Raw genomic sequence first — 20,376 nt, 5'->3', positions numbered from 1 at the left:
TTGCACGGTCCCGCCCCGCACAGCACCGCCCCGCACAGGGAAAAGATGGCGGCGCCCGAGGCGGCATGGAACCGCGTGGACGTGCCGTGGCCCGCCAGCAGCAGCGCGGTGGCCGTGGCCTTTCAGCACCCCGCAGGTCCCCGGCTCGGTTGCTGGGATGGGGGGTGGGATGGGGTGAGGCGAGGCGGAGAAGCCGGAGCCGGGGGACCACGGGGGTGGGAAGGGGGAGCCCGCTCTGGGCGTGCGGCGGGAGCTGAGGCGCTGCTTCCCGCCCGTTCGCAGTGAGCTGCCTGCCCGCACTGCGGCGGCGGTGCGGCGGAGCCCTGAAGCGGCTGTCCGGATCCAGCCTGGCCGCCGAGGGACGCGTCCTCCGGGCCCTGCTCTACGTGTACCACAGCAGGCTGCTGCGGCACCGGCCCTACCTGGCCATGCAGCAGGTGAGCGGCGGGCAGCCGGGCTGATTTCTGTTCCCCATCACAGAACTGTAGGGGTTGGAAGGGACCTCTAGAGATCATCGAGCCCAACCCATGCCAAAGCAGCTCCCTAGCCCAGGTTGCACAGGTAGGCATCCAGGCGGGTCTTGAAAGTCTCCAGAGAAGCAGACTCCACCACCTCTCTGTGCAGCTGTGTCAGTGCTCTGTCACTGCACTGTGAAGAAGTAATGCATCATGTTGCATTATCATAGAATATCTTGAGTTGGAAGAGGCTTATAAGGATCACTGAGTCCAGCTCCTGGCTCCATCACACAAACCTGCAATTTACTATTAAACTGATAAGGGAAAGGTGTCACTTAAAGTAGTGACTGCACTTAGACAGAGGCATTCGTGTCTCTCAGAACATCAGTCGAAGGACTTCCCTTTATTTTCTTTTTTTTTTTCTTTCTAGGTGGAACAGTGCCTGAAGCGCCTGTGGAAAATGAATTTGGTGGGCTGCATTGAAGCTCTGGCAGAACTGATTCCCAGGTAAGTGTCGTGACCCTTTATGCAATACTACCCATTGTTCAGCCTACAGAACTGAAGGAGGAGATGCTACATCACAGACATCTCCTTGCCCTTGTCTTTCCACAGGAAAAATAAAGCCCAGGCCCACACAGAGTGCTTAGTTCCCAGCCAGCCTATGCTGGAAACAGTGTCGGTAAAAGTACTGGGAGGCTGCAAGCTCATCCTGCGTCTGCTAGACTGTTGCTGTAAAGCATTTCTGTATCCTTTTTTCACTATGTAAACATTCTTGCAGTTCACCGGCAGCATTTCATGAGGCCAAAGCAGAGTCTGCTGTAGGCTCTGTGTTGCTGTTGGACTCCACTGTGGAATTCATTTGTGCATCTGGAAGTTTCTTTGATAGCCAAACATCTTTCAAGTTGTTACGTAGGAACCTCGGGCTGTTGGCTGGCTGCTGTGCCAGCCGTGAGCAACCCAACGTTTGGATACACATCTCCCAAATTATGCAGGAGATTGTCTTGTGAATTGCCTGTAGTTGGTGTGCTCAGCAAGTTTCAGTACATACTGTTTATTCTTTAACCTTAACTGGTGTAATCTTCAGCTTGTCTGTTAAACATCTTTGTTCAGAAGAATTCATACTTTTGAACACTGTGGCTTCAGGCTTGTTGAGCCGGCTATGGTTTGTGTATATGAGAGTCATTTATTGTCTGTTTGATGTGCCTGTCAGGGAGAAAGCTTGTGATTAGAGCCTTGCTGCTGAGTGAGCTTTATTCAGCTGGGAGGAAGGGGGAAAAAGATCTTCTAAATCAGAGATCCCTCCATCCTTTTGGATTCAATTCTAGCACCTGAAGAGTTGTGCGAGTGGAGAGAGAGTGATGTTTTGGAAGGCTTTGTTCTCAGTTCATCATAAGCTTTATGGAGTGCTAATAAAACCACAGCATTACTGCCAGCCTGCCAGACACTGACATCTGGTACACTTTGCAGCAAGCAGTACATATGCCTCGTGCTGATATGGAATAGGCGGTGATGAAGTTGCTGTCTAATACTGCTGAATTTTCCAGGAAAATCATTGTTCTGATCACAGGGACGTTAGGAAAGTGCTGTCTGTAACAGGAAATGACAGCACTGCGCACAACAACTCGCTAAAATAGTGTTCTGCACAACAAATCTTTTCTTCCCCAGCAAACACGAAGCGTCAGTGCTAGCACAAGTGTCTGGAGTCCACACACACTGCATATTAGGGAAGACCTCTTGTGAAATGATTTGTGCATGATCCGAGAGCCTGCACTCCACAAAGCTGTAGGGAAGCGAAGAAGCTCTTGAGCTGGGCTTCACCGGTCACATCAGTCCTGTGCTGTGGTCTTGAATGCGCCTGAAAGGTGGAAGGTGTTTTGGCAGCTCAGACTAGTATTAAAGGAAAATGTGATGGAATATAAAGAGAGGAGCCTCTACTGAGAGAACAAAAGGAAAGGGCAGTTGGAAGTGTTTTTTTCATCAGCTCTTGAGTTGAAAGCAATTGTTCAGTGAGTATGATCGTAAGTTCTTGCTAGGGGAGGCTCTACACCTTTGTCTTCTCCTTTCAGGATTCAGTACAGGTGTGTACTGCAGAGCCTCATCTCCCTGTATGGTGCGCTGTCAACGACACTTCATCTGGTGTCTGAGACCCAGCAGATGCCTTACATCAAAGGATTTACCTTCCCTTCTGATATCAGTAGCTTTCTCGGCATTAACCTTCCTTCTGAGGTGAAGAAACAAAAAGCTAGAATGCTTACAGCAAAAAGACCTACCAGCTGGCTGAAGCTCTTCCCAGCCACGCCAGAGGCAGTGTCAAAGGCCAGGAAAAAGAGGGGTTTTGTGACCTATGCGAGTGCTCTGGAAAACCACAGCATCCCTGCAGATGACATTGGAGAGCCTGTTCTGGCCACCACAGATGGCAGAGGTAAAGCCTTTTGCCACAGAGCTACTGGTTTCTGAGCTCTGAGACTGGCTACAGCTTTGTTCAACAGAGCCAAGCACTTCTGCTACCTATGGAGTGTGCTTCTGGTATAAACTCCCCTCTCTTGTCCTTGGAAGAGAAGGAGAATGCTGCCTGCACCCTTGATTTTATAAAGCTGTAGATCATGTCAGTACTGGGGAATAATTGTTTTTAAGCAACACAGCATGGAGAGAAGCAAGTAATAAATGCAGTGTACAAAGTCCTGTATTTTCTTGCTGCTGTATAGATAGGGCCCAAGAATGGCGAGGGAAGCCAAGTCCACACAAGAGTATGTACAATTATAACATAGGGGGCATGTAGCTGAAAACTTGAATCCTCTCTTGCAGTCAGGCATCTGGATGTGTGCATGCTTTTATACAAGCAGGCTCACCCTTACAGCCATTTGTAAGTCTGCATCTTCTTCATCCCATGCTAGTTGCCACACAAGATGAGGAAATGCCTGCAAGTATTGAGTACAGACATGAGCATGTGGAGACAGCAGGAGAGCTGAGAGCTCAGCAGGGCAAAGCATTACAGTGTGTTTGTGCAAATGCTAAAATTCCTAATGGGAACTCTTCTCTTTCCGTAGGCAGCCACCCATGGCTTGATGTGAAGAGCTTGCTTAGACCATCCAGACCTCCAATACAAGGGGTTTGTATGCCACCATTTTATACAAGACGACCCTGGCACTTGAGACGTGATCCCTATATGACTGAAAACATCCACTTTCTTTGCCTTATGTTACTTGTCTAGCATGCTGTTTTACTACGAAAGCATTTGTTGGTATCTCAAGTGAAGTGACCAGAGAGGAAGTCAGTAGACAGGAATACAAATGTTCATTGTGTGTCTCTCCTTAAGAAATGTTTTCATAAAAAACACACTGCTTTGCTCCTCTCCAGCAGACTATCAGGCACGTCACATTTTTAGAAAGCCAACTGTTTTTGTTATTCTTTGTTTCAGGGTAAATGCATGACATCAAAACCTTTCAAAAAAACATCAGTGTTGCTTTCCCCTTCTATGGTAAAACTGCAGCGTGCTGGGCCTGTCATACAGATGTTCCAAACAGCTGCATCTTTTGGTGAGCTGTCAGAGGCACTCAGAAAAGCTATTCTGTGGTGCAAAGGCAACAAACTCAAATCAGCAGCTTATTTTCTACGCAACAAGTTGCTGAAAAGCAATCGGCTGCACCACGTGGAGGCACAGGGATGCAGGTATTTTGTGTGAGCGTGGGGGTTCTGGATCTGACACTTCCCATTTTAACTTGACATGTTTTACTACCACGTAGAGAAAAGCTGTGGTCTAACCTAATTTTTTGTGCTTGAACACTGTCGCACCTTCAGGTCCTAGAACTGCTGATACAAATAATCTGTTTAGCTTCACTTGTGAGAGGATTTAGAAGGCTAATGAAAGCATGAATGCTTAATAAAGAGGGGGGATGCAAATGCAGCTTAGATTGCATGCAAGTGTAAGGGCCTTAGATAATGTAAAGGCTCTCAGGTTTCGTGAGAATGCCATAGCTACCTCCATACAAGATGCTGTTGCATTTCATGGGTGCAACAAATAAAATGGTAGAGAATGCCCATAAGTAGGTCTCTGAAAACACCCGAAGTAACAGTGACAGCTATTAAAGTTTTCTTTTGTACACATTCCTTCCCTTAAGCTTGAAGAAGAAACTGTGCTGTGTCAAAACAACACTCTGTAAGTACCTCCTGTGTGGCTCACAGACCACCCGCTGGCTGAGGCAGTACCGTGGGGCGTGGCTCTTTGGAAGGAGGGTGAAATTCTCCAAGTGCTCCAAGAGAACTCTGAAGACTGTTCAGCAAAAACGTTGTGAGCTTTTTGGGGACCATGGGAGCCGTGGTTCACCCACCATGAGGCCTTCAAGTTGGAAGAGATGTCCCGTCCTTCACACAGCCTCTGTCAAACTAAGTACAGCAGGGACTCCTAAGCAGCTGCTGTTAAAAGAAAGCCCTAGATCTGTACACAAAGATTCTGAGAATGTGGATATTGATTCTATTTTTGCAGCCATAGGTGTCTGATTCTGGACTAGGAAGAAAAAATGCATCCTTGTTTATCTAAGTAAAACTCAGAATGCCTGTAAGTGACTTGGTGCCTTATACACTGAGTTCTGCTGAGAAAGGAGCAAAACTATAAAAAAAAGTAAAAGTTTTCTTTTTTTTATGGAACAAAACAGATGAGTAATCTTCATCCTTTTACTCAGCCTTGCTCAGGGACAGCAGCTTTGAGTTACTTCCTACTCAGTTCCTTTTCTGTGCTTCTGGACCACCTGCTATTTGTGCTGTGCACCTGACAGCACTTTACCACCCAAGGCAGAAGGCTGCAGCTGATCACTTACTGCTGCTCAGGCCTAAAGATCTTCCCCTTCTCCAAAAAGCACTACACTCCTCCCTTGCTACTTGTACAGACAACAGCCTCGACTTGCAATACTGTCACTATTCTACACTTGTTAGCCTTGTCCTGAAAAGGAGTTAACTGAATCCCTCTGTTTCAGAAACAGGGCAAAGCACAGCTGGAGCCTGCAGAGTAAACCTGCCTGTGAACAAATCCCCCAGTGTCCTGAAGTCTTTTCAATGTGCAATTTTTGCCTACTTGGCAAAGCAAAGCGTAGCTATTCCAGCACGTCCTTATTGCTTGCTCTAACGTTATTTCACATGCTTAGTGCTCTCCATCAGGCTCTTGTAATTACCTGGTGATCCTGATTGTGGGGTTGGTTACATCAAAAACTTCTCCAAATGAAGGCAGATCAGCTTTATAGTGGAGCATCTGCCCAGCAGGGGCAAGGAAAGGGTTTAAGTGCAATTACCTGGAACAGGTTGATTTCAGTTCTCTAAGCATACAGTAGAAAACTTGAGAGCTGTGCCTACTAGGTCAGAGGTAGAACTTCTGAGCCTGTGAGATGCTAGAAAAGCCCACACTTTTTTATGCGCCCTTTTTTATGGTCAGTATAACTTTAGTTATGAAGAGTGGGCACAGATTTGAGCTGCTTTATTCAAGGATTATACACAGAGCAGAATTTAATAGTTGGCTCTTGAAAACTTTGTCCAGTTAGCCAAGATCTATTTTCCAGGTTTCCTGTCATCAGAATACTTAGCAGTAACAAGAGTAGAGAACAACTTGGCACTGGATGCCTGATTCAACAGTCCTATTGCAAACAGACTTCTCACCTTTAAAGGATCCTTAGAGCTCATTTCTCAGATTCACAGAATGGTATAAAAACACCGTGAGGTATACCATGTGCAATCAAGTAACAGCTAGCTGCTTGAATGCCTCCCACAAGAGGCTGAGGGGCAGGGCAGATAGTCCAGCAGCAATGACCTCCATGTCAAATAATGCCTCAAAGCAACATACATGACGTTTCTTCCTCCTGAGGAGCAGGAGCCCACAGCATGCCCCCAGTGAAGCCTGTACACAGAATCAAGATCCATAGTTTGCTTCATCAAAGGCCTTTCTGGCACGTTTCAGTTCTTCATTCATTGTCAGAAGGTCCTTAACTCTGGCAAACTTCCGGGGGTCCTTGCGGATTAGGAAGACAATGTCCTCAACCTGTACACGGCCTTGCCGTCCAATTGACATGGCCTTGTGTGTCTGCAAGAGAGGAAAGATCAGTGTTTCTCTGCCCCTTAGGTTTTTTCACATCTCAATCCCACTGTATTTCCTGTCATTTTTTAACATCAAGAAGGCAGCAAGAGCAGGATCTGGGCACCACCAACCGAGTCCCACACATGCACTGGGTAACACTATACACACACAACAGGAACGTCTTCAGAACTGAAGCTGGACTGGAGAGGGGGCACCTGATCTGCAAAGTGCTTGACGAACAACAGCATGAAGCAGAATCTGCGTGCAGTGTGCAATGCCTGCTGAGGGTAAGCAAGGCTAACTTCTCACGAGAAAGGGGATCCACACATAGTACCTTTGTTTATTATTGTGTTCAAGCAGTATCCAAATGTCTGGATCAGCAGTGGCTCGAGGGCCCAGATGTGTGCATTTGTTTTGTGGCATGGGACTGCGCTCCTATCTGTGTAAAGGCACTAAGAGAACTCAAGAAGCACGTGACCTTTCAAAGTCGAGCCATTTGTCAGCAGAACGCAGTGATGCCATACGGCACCTCAAAAGTCAGCTGTGGATTTTTTCCTCTACAACATTAACTGCTACTTAAAGGCTCCAAACATTGGCCTAAATCCACGTGGAGGAAAATGCGTTAATTTTGTCTTAATCTTGGAAGAAAAATGTCTGAGTTTAGATTTTTCCTCGCAGCACCTGTGTTTTTGCCTGGGATAACGCAGTCATTGAAGCAGAGAGAGGAAAAGCAGCTCCCAAAACCAGACAGAGCAGCTCCCTAGCCAGGTTGCACAGGTAGGCATCCAGGTGGGTCTGGAATGCCTCCAGAGAAGGAGACTCCACCACCTCTCTGTGCAGCTGTGCCAGTGCTCTGTCACTGCACTGTGAAGAAGTTCCCGTGCACATCTGTGCAGAACTTCCTATGCATCAGTTTGTGGCCATTTCCCCTTGTCCTATCACCACACACTGCTGAGAAGAGTCCAGCCTCGTTCCTTTGCCTCCTGCTCCTTACAGACGTGGATCAGATCCCTCTGAGTCTCCTTTTCTCAAGGCTGAACATCTTCAGTACACTGCCTACAGCCGACTTACCATTTCTGTGATAAATTCTATCACCAGGTCCTCAAGAATGTCCACAGATTCTGTGTAAGGGTTCTGGTCATCCCCGAATCCATACATCATGCACCTCACTGCAGGAAGACACACAGCGTGAGGCCTCCACCTGCTCAACCCATCGGCAACTCTCCCATCCAGAGCTCCCGCCCAGCCACATTCCAGGACAGCAGGTCACGGCTGGGGGCGGGTAACGCCGCGCCGCGGCAGCCCCCGCCCGGACTCACGTTCTTTAGAGAAGAGCCTCTTCCTCTTGCCCTGCCCGCCGTCCAGGCCGCCCCCGGCTTCCTCGGAGTCCTCCTCGAACTGGAAGGACACAGCGGAGGAAGGAGGCAGTTAGGCGGGGGAGCCGCCGCCGCCGCCGCCGCCGCCGCTCGCCCCCACGCTAACACCCCGCACCCAACTCCCGCCCCTGCCGCTCACCGGAGCGTCCTCCTCCTCGTCAGCCATTGCTTCCGCAGCCCGACACCGCTTCCGGCCGGGGCAGAAGGGCTTCCGGTGGCCAGGCCACGCCTCCGGCATCCTCCAATCGGCGCCGCCCCGCTCTCGCCCTGCCGCCCCGCGTCAGCCTGGGGGCGGGCGTCAGTAAGGCGCGGGAGAGCTCATGAGCGAAGACGGGCAGCTGAAGGCGGGTGTACGGCCCACCGCGCCGAGCAGCCGCGCCGTACTGCTGGGCTTTTGATCGCTTGGATAGCCGCAGATGTTCTGGTTGCCTTTGGTGTCCTTTTCAACTCAGCCTCTTGGCCACTGCTAGGTTCTGCCTTTCCTCACAACAGCCCTGGGGAAAGTTCCTGACTTTCTCCTTCACATCGAGGGCAAGTGGTTCAGCAGCACTGCGTTCATCTCAGGAACCACTGGGGAACGGCTTCTTGGGGAACAGCACTGGCACTAATAGCCACAGGGTGCACAAATGGTACACTGAATTATCAGAATACAAAAACATCAATTATCATCTTCCCTGTTTAACTAAACAGTTGATGGCTTCTCAATAATTACATTACTGAGCACAACAGCTGTCCGTGCTTACGTTTTGAGTAGCTATATCTGAAGTAGTTAGAAATCCAGTTTTTAACAAGTGTTAAACTAATATTAAAATAGAACAGCGTGTAAGGGCTTAATGTTTTGGCTAATAAAGTCAGAGACACAGTAGTTAGGGAACCCAGTATTAAAAACTGCTTGTGCACATAAGGAAAAGGCACTTACTTCTTACTAGTGTTGATACAGCTGGCAGTAAATAAAAATAAAATCCAATAAAAGGATGTCACATGGACTGGTTTCAAGATCTCTCCTATTTCAGTTTGCTGCCAGGCCCACCATTAATTAGGGAGTGACAGAATGCGACAACTTTGGTGTCCACAGCCTCAGAAAATGCAGTTCTCCATTCAGCACCACAGCACGTACCTAAGAACTTGGCAAGAAAGTCTGCCTGCCAGTGTGTCAGACACCAGTTCAGTCAAAGCACACACTAATATGTACATTTTGAACAGTTAAGCCCTGCTTAATTTGGTTTTATTTACTGTCATACCTGCCACAGAGGCACTGATTCTTGCACATAACAGACTGAGGCTTTGACAATTACAGCTCTGACTACACTAATGCTTTTGAAAGATGCTGGTTTTAAGATAGTAACACAAGATTATTCCTGAAACGCTTGACTTGCACATATTCTATCTCTCTAGGTCCTACTGTATTTACTTCTAGAATCAGACACCCACAGGCCAGTTTGCTTTGCAGCATTTTGGGATTGGAAGCAAAACAGTAGGATATTTCAGGCTTGATCTCTGCTTACATGTAGAAACTGGAGATCCACATCTCTACTGTATTCCTCACACTGCCACTTCCTACATATGTGCTGGAAACAAACTTTACTTCAAGTCTGATCTGAGAGCTACAAGAAATTCCTTAATGTAACAAAAGAAGTACCACCTTCAAGCCTCAGAGTGCTTTATGAAAGAATGACCTTGCGATTTAAAGCACTAAATGTAAGTTAACTTGAACAACTGCCTGCGTACTCAGAATTGGCAGTCTTAAGACAGGACAAGATGAGTGTCAGAGAGTGACACAGGCACTTAGTAGCTCTGGTGTAAATTCCCATGCACAACTACTGCTATTTAAGAGCAGTCCTTTTTGCAGATTCTGCACCAGCTTTGGTCTCTCCCGCGTCGTGCTCTTCGCCAAATACAGCTGCTGTGCAACCTCATTGTTGTGCTTCAACTCCCAGGGCAGGACAGATGCAGGTAACAGACCCATCTCTGATAACTCAGCTGAGGACAGCTGCAACACTTGGTGTAGGATTTAAAACAGAAGGTAGATGCAGCACTGGCTAATGATAAAGTGCAGAAGAGAGTTCATTTATCACCACTGTTTCAAGCCAACATCCAACAAGAAGACAGATCCCATGAAATAGGTTTCCTTTTCTGCATCCACCAGGAACAGGGACAGCTGATGTACACAAGTGAGCCGTGCTGTCACGCTGAACCTATGGAATGCACAATGCAGAGGAGTTAAAAAAGGGAAAAAATACAAGAGTTTTCCAAAAGCCTCTTGCAAACAAAGCACTTACTATTTTAACCCTGCATAGCCTTAGAGCAGGCAGGGTGCCCATGTGCTAGCTGAAACTTCTAGCTGTCACTGAGCTTAACAATGCAGGTTTAGTTCACTTAATATAGGGACATATTTTTTTGTTTCTAAACTAAATCCCCTTTTATTAATGAGATTACTGGACTATCTGTAGTATTCTAAATACAGCAGAGCTTAGGTAGGCAGCAGTGAATTTTTGAACATTTACCTGGTGGAGATGGAATACTTTATTAAAACCTAGCTTCTCACTGAAGGTTCTCTGATTTGTTTTGCCTCCCTTGATACAAATGCATAGGTTTTGTGTTCATTCACTATGCAAACTTCCTGAATTAATGAGCTCATCTTTACAAACATTATTTTAGCAAAAAAAATTATACAAATTTATCAAAAAAATAATTTTAGTGCTTCAGGTTCTTTATGACAAAAATCCAGACCTCTAGTTACAGTACCTTTTGTTCCAGATAAGCTGAGCAGATCAGGAGCCAGACTCTTTAGCTGGCTTCTACAGTAGGCAGGCTTCCAGTAACATGGGCTACAAAACACCTTAGCAAGTGGACTCCTGAAAAGTCCACAGAACTGTGGAAAAAAAGGAACGTATATTCAGTGACCGATGCTGCAGCATCTTGGAATAAGACAAGCAAACTCAACCTCTGGCTGCATTAAATTACATCCCCACAGTGCAATACAACCTTAATAGAGTAAGCACTTCTATGTAATCAATTACAGCTAACATTACTGCTAACACGGCTCCAGACAAAGGTAGCTTGGCCAGTGCAAATTATCATCCACAATGAAACAGCAGCAACACAAATGAGATTTACCTGACCAAGAATAGCTGAGGAAAGCATCCCTGAGTTTTTTCTTTTACAAATTCCTGGATTCTCAGAACATTCTTTAACAACATACCCTTGGAAGTTCGGTCAATTTTTGTTACCACCATCTGTATGGATCCAGAAAGGGAAGATTGAGAGAGGAAAAGATGATGAGATTTCTGCTAGCCTGGAACACCTGGAAGAGTTCCTGAAGCATTTTGCAAGGCTGAAAGCTCTGAGTCACAGCTAATTGGGAATGCAGTTCACCAGAATGCTGCCACAGCCTGCATAGGCTTTAGACTTCTTCATGTTCTTTGAGCTGAGCACTGAAAAAAATGTCAGTAAATCAAGGAAAAAAAAAAAAAAAGCCATCAGATGCCCCCAAACAAAACTTAAATCTATTTTATTATCAATAAAGAAGGTGGAGTGGATGTATTACTAGTCAGGTTGGACAGCTTGTAGAAGCTCAGGTAGGAGGTACATTCCTTTATACTTATATGCTAAAAAACCTTAAAAATGAAGCATCACTCACCACATAGGGAATCCCAAACTCCTCCAGCATCTCTACTGCAATAAGATCTGTGCTCTGGATTCCTACCACACCATCGACTAATAGAAAAGTCCTCTTCAAGCTGTCAGAAATAGAGGCAAACTCATAAGTAAGAACAAGAAATGCAAGAATTGGAGAAGCCAAGAAAAGCCATGCATGGCAGCTGAGAGCTCAGCATGAAACAGCACCTCCATCTCTTCTGCTGTTTTGATCTGAGCATGAGTGAGTGACTGAATGGTGGTCACCACAGAGTTTCCAGGGGAACGACTCATCAACACGACCACTCAAAGCAGCTACCTCTGTGGCATTTTATCATCTGATCACGTGAACCTGCACGTAGGCATTCATGTCTCATTGCTGCACCGAGGTACAGTAAGTCCCTTACTTGTGCCGTTCCTGCAGATAAGCCTCCACCATATCCACAAAGTCTTTTGGGGCACGGTAGCCATACCCTGGCATATCCACCAAAGTGAAGTACTTCCCTATGTTGAAGAAGTTCATCTTCTTCGTGTGGCCCTGGGGAGAGGATTTAGAAAAGAAGAAAGAGATGCTAAGATGGGCAGCTAGGAGATACCCTGGAAACAGTCTCCCCTGTACCAGAGAAGGCTGCAGAACCGCTGCTGTTGCTTTAAGCTGTCATCACCTCCTCTTTTCACAATCTCATACGGTTCTGTGCTTAAAATAATCAACTAGAAATACCTTTACAGGTCTCTTGGTTCCTCCCCAAAGTCGCTAAGCCCGCACTTACAAAAGCAGCAGCTTTTGGCCCGGAGGGAGACGAGTTACAAACGGCACTTACAGGAGTTTTTGACACTCGGACCTCCACCTCCGGAGCCAGCGCGAACAACGCCCGGATCAACGACGACTTGCCCACGTTGCTCCGGCCGATGAAGCACACCTGCGCTAGAAAACAGCGAGCACTTCCACACCCACCCTCACGCACCGCTGCTACTGCTGCAGCCGCACCGGGCACCGCGGGGACACAGCGGCACCGCCGAGCCCACCCCGGCGCGTCCTGACCTCGGGCAGCGCGGGCTGCGGGGCGTGCTCCATGCGCTCGGCGGAGCTCACGTAGTCGATGGCGTGGCCGCGGCCGGACGTGAAGAGCGTCTCGGCGCGCTGCAGCGCGGTCAGCCCGGGCTGGAACAGAGCGAAGGTTTCCTCCTCGGCGCCGGGGACCAGGTTGCGCGCCAGCCGCCGCAGCGGGAACACGACGCCGTCACGGCGGCTCCGCTCCAGCTTCAATACCTGCGAGAGGGCGGCGAGCGGAGGAGGAGGAGAGCGACCCTGCGGGGCCCTGGCCCAGCTCCGCGCTGCCCGCAGCAGCAGCATCGCGCCGGCACGGCCCCGGAAGGCGGCGGGCGGGGCGGGAGCGGCGCTCCCGGGGCTTTAACCCGCGCGTGTCCGAGCTTTGGGCTTGCCTTCCCATCGTGAGAGCTGGCAAAACGATCTTGTTCATTGCTGGCAAAAATGCACAACTAATAGAGCTGAGAATTTGCTCTGTTCAATAGTGGTGTTGTGCTCCGTTGTAGTTTCCATGGATACGATTAGGAGGCATTACTTCGGGAGCAGCCGCACGATAGGCGGCTCTAGACAATTCCCCTTCCCTCCGCGCGGCGCAGGCCAGCCAAAAGGTCGGACAGCCATGTAATAGGAGGAGCTTCCCGAGGCGTTGCTGTTGCTTGCTGTGCCCACGAGGTGGAGGTGAGGGTGCAGGCAGTGTGTGCACGAGCAAACGCCCTTCCACGGACCGCGCCGCGTTCCCCGCGACACGAGGCGACGTTAGCCAAGTGCTGCAACTGGACACACCAGTGATGCTCTTGCCACCGTACTACCATGCTGAGTGGCTCCAGGGCTAAAGGAAGATGGAAGCTGATCTTTCGAAACTGAAAAACAGCAGCCACACCTCACTCTACCCCATCCATATTGCTCCTGTACAGCCTTTCCCTTCGTCACAGTCATGCAGTATCTTGATGTGCTGAAGCAGCTTGTAGTCCAAACTCTGTAAGAACAAGATGCTAATTCGGAGAATATAAATCTCAGTGTTGCCTGTTTTCATGACTCAGGCTGTTTTTCTGCCTGTGCCTTTTGGTGCTAAGCTCTGCCACTAGCAAGAACGTGGCCGAAGCTCCCATGCAACAAGGCTATCTGCATCAGAGTGTTAAATATGCTCTTTTCATCATGGGCTCCCATCTAAATGTGGTAAATGCTTGTTGTGCACGACCTCCAAAACACACAGCATTGACCAAGGTAGCTGAAGTTGCTTGTCAAATATTTTGGAAATAAAACTGTAGCAACAGCAGAGATGAAACTTTCAGTAGATCACTACTGTTGGCTATTCTAAACACAGGAACTGTGAACACAGGAAGCCCAGCTTTCCTCTTGAACTCACCCAGCTTTACCTTTGCGTCATCAGTGGGTGCTATGCCCCTTCTCAGCTATATGATACCTGCAATTCGGAGGGGGTATGGTGATGTCTGCCTTCTTGCCAATGGTTCCCTCTTCAGTAGATGCTTTGTATCTATTTGACCATAGGACCAAAGCCCTTTCAGGCAGGCACATTTCAGCACAGCCGTGGAGGTCTGTAACACAGCTGTTAGTGTTGTGGGGGAAGAGCTCTGTCCCCTGAGGAGCAGGCAAATAGGCAGCACCTCATTTCAGCCTGGTGGCTTCAAGAGTTGGGGAGGCTAACACTTTGTTGATAAAACTCCATTCAATGCATGAATTTCTAGACAGGTTCATCTTATATCTAGGGAACGTACCTTTGTTGGTATGACAGCAGGGTTAATCTCATGGACAGGCACTACCGACCCACCTTCCCTGCCTGGAGGGGAGCAGGGACTGGCAATACCTTTTAGAGAAAAGGTCTTCGACTGTTTGGTACAAGGGGAAAACGGAGTAGGCAGGAAGGGGAATGGGTTTTAAGAGGGTTTTATTTGTTTGTCTTTTTAATATGCAGAGCATCCTTTAAGCAGAAGAGTAACCTTCCACCCATTCTTAATGATAAAATCCTCACTGTTGGATCAGAGCCAGGCATAAAAGTCACTCTGCTTATACTTTGTGCAGGTTCTGCTATAGAGTTTATCTTCTCTTAGTAATACTATGCAAAAGTCCAGCGAACAGGAAGCAAATACCATTTCCTCTACGTTGACCAATTCACTGCACAGGAAGAAGCTTCTTGAGATGCATCAAGCCGTAGATACAGTCAGGGGTCTGTATGAGACACAGGAAGAGCAGTGGCTCTAACTGCTGCACATCCCTAGCAGGGGAAGATGGGGACCTCACAGTTAGCTGGATGGTGCAAGAAGCCCGTGTCACCCATAAACACAAGAGCTGCCTTGGAACTTGTCAGGAACACCACATGGACTATCGTTCTGCTGACCATCGCTGCAGTCACAGGAGCTACAGGTAGTTCCGTCGCCATTTTGGGATCAAGTGTCTATTCAGGGCTGAGGAGGAAGGAGCAGTACATCACAATGGTCTTTTTCTCAGTTCTTCTGCAGATGAAAAAAAGCAACTAAGGGAAGGGGACTTTAGAAATTGCCGAAGGGTATTTTTGATGGAAAAGCAACAACCTGTAAGAGTTTAAGATTTGATGTGAAGGTACTTTCTCCTTCAGACACAGTTAAACACTTAAAAAAGCTAAGTTCAAAAAATGTGGGATATGAAAATGTAGCAGTAAGCTTTCTCCTCCTCACCACACATTAACGATGCAAATTCGTGTTTGTTTGTTTGATTGATTTTTTGAATGTTAGCTTTTGTTGGGACCAGGTAGGACAGAAGCTTGTGGGGCAGTGATCTTGAGTACAGCAGGGGGTTTCTCCATCTGACAGAAAACAGGAATGCACCCCAAGAGAACTGCCTGTGCCAATGGGCTCACCAGCCTTTGCTTCCATGTTACTCATCCAGTGGTTTAGGGAAGGGGCTGTACAGAGGGCAGAAGTGAAATGAAGGACAAACCTGGCAAACACAGGCATGAATTTGGCAATTTGTTTGTGTCTAAAATGAGACACACAGCTCTTGGGCTGGCAGAGACAGGATCTCATTCCAGAATGTAATGATGCTGACATTTCGCCATGAAGCACAGCCGAGAACTCCAAGGCCATAAGTGACATCCTTGCACACCGTTTTATACATCCTTCTCTTGTCTCCTCCAGGAAACAACAGTGTGTTGGCAAAGCTGGGTCACAGCACTGTGATGACCTGCCCTAGCGACAAAAATATAACTATGGTAACATGGAAAATAAGCCCCAAGACCGGAAACCTCTGCATCTTGGCATACAGGATTGATCTGAACAAGACAGAAAGAACCAACTGCAGTGACAGAATGAACTGGCGATCCAGACCAGACCGGGATTGGGCACTTAACATTGACCAAGTGAGAATGGCTGATGAGGGAAATTACACCTGCGAAGTGGTAAATGAGGATGGGAATTTCCACTGCTCTTATCACCTGACTGTACTAGGTAAGGGTCTCCTTCTTCATTTCACTGTTCTCCACAGGACAATGTCCAGGCCTGGGCATACAAAGCTCCTCTCCTTCTGCACAGGAGGAAGTGTGCAATAGGAAGAGGAGCTTACTCATGGGAATAAAGGGTCATTTATCTCATTTAGAGTTAGCCTGTTTCTTCACTCTCCTTATTTGCCAAAACTCTCTTTCCTGCCTCTTTCTCCCCTGTAGAGTTATAAGTTATGATTGTGAAGCAATTTCCAGTACTCTAAAGAAGGACTCTGAATGAGCACACTGTTATCCTGCAGTCACTCAGTAATGGGACAGTGACTGTTCTCAGCAGGTTTGCAGCATCTAGCACCAATGGGAAGACTCCTACCTGCACTGTGTCCCATGCAACTCTGAACGAGACCAAGTCCATAGCCTGCTCCTCATGTAAGCTTCCCTTTGTGTGCTCTGTTCAAAGTCCTGTTTAGCCCTCTGTTCCTGCACTAAGACTTCAGTGACACTGGCATGACTGCAGCAGGAATTGTGCAGCTGAGCTGAAGTTTGCAGTGAGATATTTGTTGGGGTGGGGAAGGATAAATGAATGTGCTTTCAGAATTAAAAAGCGCTCTGTGAAATTCTAGTCCAGATGATAAACATGGTACTCTTCCTTTCTAAAACTAAGACAAAAGTTAGCCTCATTTAAAAGTACAAGGCAAAGAATATTTTCTAGAAGGTGTCATCCTGTCAGAGGCATAAGTAAATGGTTTGTGAGCTGTACCTAAAATAGCTGTTTCTCTTTAGAACACATTGCATGGTTTTGTCAGTGTGTCATCAGCCTTGCTTGTTTGCTGGCCTCCTTTTTCCTTTTGGGTGTTCTTCACCTCTGCATACTCCTTGATGCCAGGGATGTGCAAGAAGTGATACGCACAAAACTCTTTTGGTCACACATGGAGAAGTTTACAAGGGCTTTTGGTGCTATTTCATGTGCAGTCATCTCAGAATCTGTCACAGATTCAGCACATGTTTGTGCAGTTTTATCAGAAGTCTGTAATATCACAGCTGCTCTTAGAATCCATTCATTAGTGCTAGAAACCCACATCCTGCTGCCACACTTCTTCCAGTAGCAAAAATACACAACAAAGGGTCAGTTCAGTTTCATAGATCAGATGGAAAAAACAGGATTGCCAAGCTCTGAAGATTAAGTGAAGGTAAAATATCTTTCTGATGTTGGATACAAACTTTTGGACAGTCTTGTCCTACTCAAACAAAGGCAAGGAAGGCAGGGGCAGTGCAGAAATGCAGGAAGTATTGCACAAGATCAGAATCAGTCTGCAGCTGTTCTAGAGTTCTGGCAGCTATCTGGCAGCATGGCCAGTTATCAGAGCTAGCCTCTCTGCCACAAGGTGCAACTGCTGTCCAGAGTTACAGTACAAATGAGTAATGCAGAAACAGAACTAATGTTACCTCACATGAGATTACAGATATCTATCTATATATATATAGATATAAAGCCTTATGTTTCTGAGGTTCCCCACCAAAATAAATAAATAGGAGGAATTCTGTTCTTACATTCCTAGAACCCCAAACTGCATTCCTCAAAAAATACTAGTCCTCACATTTACAGTACTGATGTCTTGTTTTCCAGAAAGATGAAAAACCCATAAAAGCCAAGGCATCTCCCACATGCATAGTCACCCAGGGCTATTTCTAACTCAGCACCTGAGCAGAGATGCAAGAAACTCCCCATATGCCTCATTCAGCAATGTGAGATGCCACAGTGAATTGTAGTGTCAAAGCATTCAGGAAGATGAAGCAAGTATCCATGAAGCAGACAATGTAAGTATGCAGAAATACAGCATGCAGGGCAGATCCTACCTGACCTCTATCAGCCTTCTTTTCTATCCTCTCTCTAAAGCAACCACAGATATCATCACCCATGCAAGCATCCTTTTTTTTTTTTTTTTTTTTTGTAATAAAAACAATAAGGAAGTCATTCATGTTGTATAAAAGGAAGTCACTCAATTTTAAATACATGATATCCTAGTATTCAAGTATCCTATTTTACTGGCTGAGATAAATCAGAAGAATTTTTTTTGCATCCTAACAATAGCAGCTTTCCCAAGATGGTTATGCAAGGGCTGAAGCAAAATTTGGACAGATTTATTATTTTCATTAGAATTATTTTGTTATAAGAATGGCTTATCACCACAAACTACCAAAAAAAAAAAAAAAGATGGAAAATATTTACCATCAAAGATATTACAATCCTGAGATCTCAGCTTCACACTCTCATCTACCTCTTTGCATAATTCAGAGAGCTGCAACCCACAGAACACAGATATATATGCATCAGTTTCTTTAAACACATCTTACTGATTCTATCACAAAAGATTTTGTGTGTGTAATCTTCCAGTTGACGATACACTGCCATGACTGGTGTTGTACAGAGAATAGAATCATGGAATAATTTGAGTTGGAAGGGACAATTAAAGGTCCCTTTGTTAATGTAGTCCAACTCCCTGCAATGAACAGGGAAATCTGCAGCTAGATCAGGGTGCTCAGAGCTCCATCCAGCCTGGCCTTGAATGTCTCCAGGGATGGGACATCCACCACCTCTCTGAGCAACTTGTCCCAGTGCCACACCACCCTTGTTCTAAAAAATTCTTGCTTATATCCAGTCTAAATCTCTTCTCTTTTCATTTGAAACCATTTCCCCTTGTCCTATCACCACAGACCCTGCTAGGGAGTCTGACCACTTCTTTCTTATAGCTTCCCTTTAGATACTGAAAGGCCACAGGTCATCTCAGAGACCTCTTCTCCACCCTGAACAGCCCCAGCTCTCAGCCTGTGCTCATATGGGAGGTGTTCCACCCCTTGGATCATTTTTATGTTCCCCTTCTAGACACACTCTGACAGGTCCATGTCTCTCCTGTACTGGGGACTCCATATCTGGATGCAGTACTCCAGGTGAGACCTCACCATTGTAGAGTAGAGGGGCAAGATCACCTCCCTTGACCTGCTGGCCATGCTTGATTTGATGCAGCCCAGGTTATAGCTGGCTTTCTGGGACATGAGGGCACACTGCTCGCACATATCCAGCTTGCCATCCACCAGTACCCTCAGGCCCTTTCTAGCAGTGCTGTGCTCCATCCTCACATTCTCCAGCTTGCAGGGGATATACTGATCATGGGGGTTGCCATGACCCACATGCAGGACCTTGCACTTCAATTTGATGAACCTCATGAGGTTCACCTGGGCCCACTGCTCAAGCCTGTCTAGGTCTCTTTGGATGACATCCCATCCCATGGGCATGTCAGCTGCACCACACAGCTTGGTGACATCTGCAAACTTGCTGAGGGTGCACTCGATCCCAGTGTTGATGTCACTGATGAAGATGTTAAAGAGCAGTTGTCCCAGTACTGATCGCTGAGGGACAGCACTCATCATGGATCTTCAGCTGGATATTGAGCCATTCACCACCACTCTCTGGGTATGATCTCATAACCATTTCCTTGTCCATCAAACAGTCAGCCCACCAATCACAGAATCACAGAATTGTAGGGGTTGGAAGGGACCTTAAAGATATCATCTAGTCCAACCCCAAATCCATCTTTCTAATGTGGAGAGAAGGATGTTATGGAGGACCATGAGAAAGGCCTTACTGGTGTCCAGATAGATGACATCAGTGGCTCTTCTCTTGTCCACTGATGCAGCCATGACATCATAAAAAGCAAGCAGGTTTGTCAGGCAGGACTTGCCGTTGGTGTACCATGCTGGTTTTCCTATATTACCTCCTTCTCTTCCATGTACCTTAGCATAGCTGCAAGGAGGATCTGCTCCACGGTCTTCCCCTGCATAGAGGTGAGTCTGCCAGGTTGATAGTTCCCTAGGTCATCTTTTCCACCCTTCTTAAAAATGGGTGCAACGCTACCTTTTTTCCAGTTACCAGGGACTTCACCTGACCTCCATGACTTTTCAAATGTTGTCAAGAGTGGCTTGGTGACTGTATCAGCCAATTCCCTTAGGACTCTGGGATGCATCTCATTGGGACCAGTAGACTTAAGGATGTTCAGGTTCCTCAGGTAGTCATGAACCTGATCTTCACTTACAGTGGGAAGGGTATCACTCTCCCAGTTCCCACCTTCTGAACCACTTTCCACTGGTGGACTGTGTGGAGCAGTCGCTAGCGAAGACTGAGGCAAAAATACTGTTGAGTACTTCAGACTTTTCCTTGTCTGTTGTTACCAGCCTGCCTGCATTGCGCACTAGGGGGGTACACCCTCCTGGGATTCCTTTTCCAGTTGATGTACCTACAGAAGTCTTTCTTACCCTTCTTTGCATCCTTTAACAAGTCCATTTGCATTTGGGCCTTGACCTTCCTGACCCTATCT

The 20,376-nt window shown here is 47.0% G+C and overlaps 4 protein-coding genes across 4 annotated transcripts; 2 read left to right on the top strand and 2 right to left on the bottom strand.

Annotated features, from left to right (window-relative positions):
* The first annotated feature begins 44 nt into the window (after window positions 1-44).
* Window positions 45-5,053, top strand: NEPRO (nucleolus and neural progenitor protein). The gene is made up of 9 exons (XM_065742058.1): window positions 45-136; window positions 283-437; window positions 886-962; window positions 1,068-1,199; window positions 1,540-1,617; window positions 2,522-2,877; window positions 3,503-3,564; window positions 3,874-4,124; window positions 4,574-5,053. The coding sequence occupies exons 1-9, from the start codon at window positions 46-48 to the stop codon at window positions 4,950-4,952; spliced, it is 1,581 nt and encodes a 526-aa protein (XP_065598130.1). The 5' UTR covers window position 45; the 3' UTR covers window positions 4,953-5,053.
* An 849-nt stretch (window positions 5,054-5,902) lies between these two features.
* On the bottom strand, window positions 5,903-8,119 carry TAF13 (TATA-box binding protein associated factor 13). Its single transcript, XM_065742064.1, has 4 exons — window positions 8,029-8,119; window positions 7,833-7,911; window positions 7,585-7,682; window positions 5,903-6,519 (listed from the first exon to the last, which is right to left on the bottom strand). Exons 1-4 carry the CDS (start codon window positions 8,053-8,055, stop codon window positions 6,349-6,351), a joined length of 375 nt encoding a protein of 124 aa, XP_065598136.1. The 5' UTR covers window positions 8,056-8,119; the 3' UTR covers window positions 5,903-6,348.
* Window positions 8,120-8,678: 559 nt separating this feature from the next.
* On the bottom strand, window positions 8,679-12,880 carry GTPBP8 (GTP binding protein 8 (putative)). The gene is made up of 7 exons (XM_065742057.1): window positions 12,568-12,880; window positions 12,347-12,445; window positions 11,933-12,063; window positions 11,530-11,629; window positions 11,007-11,125; window positions 10,635-10,761; window positions 8,679-10,084 (listed from the first exon to the last, which is right to left on the bottom strand). Exons 1-6 carry the CDS (start codon window positions 12,877-12,879, stop codon window positions 10,677-10,679), a joined length of 846 nt encoding a protein of 281 aa, XP_065598129.1. The 5' UTR covers window position 12,880; the 3' UTR covers window positions 8,679-10,084; window positions 10,635-10,676.
* A 1,939-nt stretch (window positions 12,881-14,819) lies between these two features.
* Window positions 14,820-17,109, top strand: LOC136051420 (cell surface glycoprotein CD200 receptor 1-B-like). Its single transcript, XM_065740863.1, has 4 exons — window positions 14,820-14,955; window positions 15,705-16,013; window positions 16,306-16,312; window positions 16,773-17,109. The coding sequence occupies exons 1-4, from the start codon at window positions 14,820-14,822 to the stop codon at window positions 17,107-17,109; spliced, it is 789 nt and encodes a 262-aa protein (XP_065596935.1).
* The last annotated feature ends 3,267 nt before the right edge of the window (window positions 17,110-20,376 follow it).

The sequence above is a fragment of the Cyrtonyx montezumae genome, unplaced genomic scaffold (genome assembly GCF_038088225.1).
Source record: "Cyrtonyx montezumae isolate F1298 unplaced genomic scaffold, pur_monq_1.0 scaffold_3, whole genome shotgun sequence".
NCBI lineage: Eukaryota > Metazoa > Chordata > Aves > Galliformes > Odontophoridae > Cyrtonyx > Cyrtonyx montezumae.
Note: the sequence above shows the minus strand (reverse complement) of the source record. Positions and strands in the feature narration are given on the sequence as shown.

Excerpts from the sequence above, each read along its gene's own strand:
- NEPRO (XM_065742058.1), top strand. The coding sequence starts at position 46 with ATGGCGGCGCCCGAGGCGGCATGGAACCGCGTGGACGTGCCGTGGCCC. Across the intron at positions 1,618-2,521 it reads GGCTTGTTGAGCCGGCTATG|GATTCAGTACAGGTGTGTAC; the intron begins GTTTGTGTATAT and ends TTCTCCTTTCAG. Across the intron at positions 4,125-4,573 it reads GTGGAGGCACAGGGATGCAG|CTTGAAGAAGAAACTGTGCT; the intron begins GTATTTTGTGTG and ends CCTTCCCTTAAG.
- TAF13 (XM_065742064.1), bottom strand. The coding sequence starts at position 8,055 with ATGGCTGACGAGGAGGAGGACGCTCCG. Across the intron at positions 7,912-8,028 it reads ACGAGGAGGAGGACGCTCCG|TTCGAGGAGGACTCCGAGGA; the intron begins GTGAGCGGCAGG and ends GTGTCCTTCCAG. Across the intron at positions 6,520-7,584 it reads TAGAATTTATCACAGAAATG|ACACACAAGGCCATGTCAAT; the intron begins GTAAGTCGGCTG and ends CCTCTCTTGCAG.
- GTPBP8 (XM_065742057.1), bottom strand. The coding sequence starts at position 12,879 with ATGCTGCTGCTGCGGGCAGCGCGGAGCTGGGCCAGGGCCCCGCAGGGT. Across the intron at positions 12,064-12,346 it reads TCCGAGTGTCAAAAACTCCT|GGCCACACGAAGAAGATGAA; the intron begins GTAAGTGCCGTT and ends TCCTCTCCCCAG. Across the intron at positions 10,762-11,006 it reads CCTCAGCTATTCTTGGTCAG|TTCTGTGGACTTTTCAGGAG; the intron begins GTAAATCTCATT and ends TTTTTTCCACAG.
- LOC136051420 (XM_065740863.1), top strand. The coding sequence starts at position 14,820 with ATGGGGACCTCACAGTTAGCTGGATGGTGCAAGAAGCCCGTGTCACCC. Across the intron at positions 14,956-15,704 it reads TGCAGTCACAGGAGCTACAG|GAAACAACAGTGTGTTGGCA; the intron begins GTAGTTCCGTCG and ends TGTCTCCTCCAG.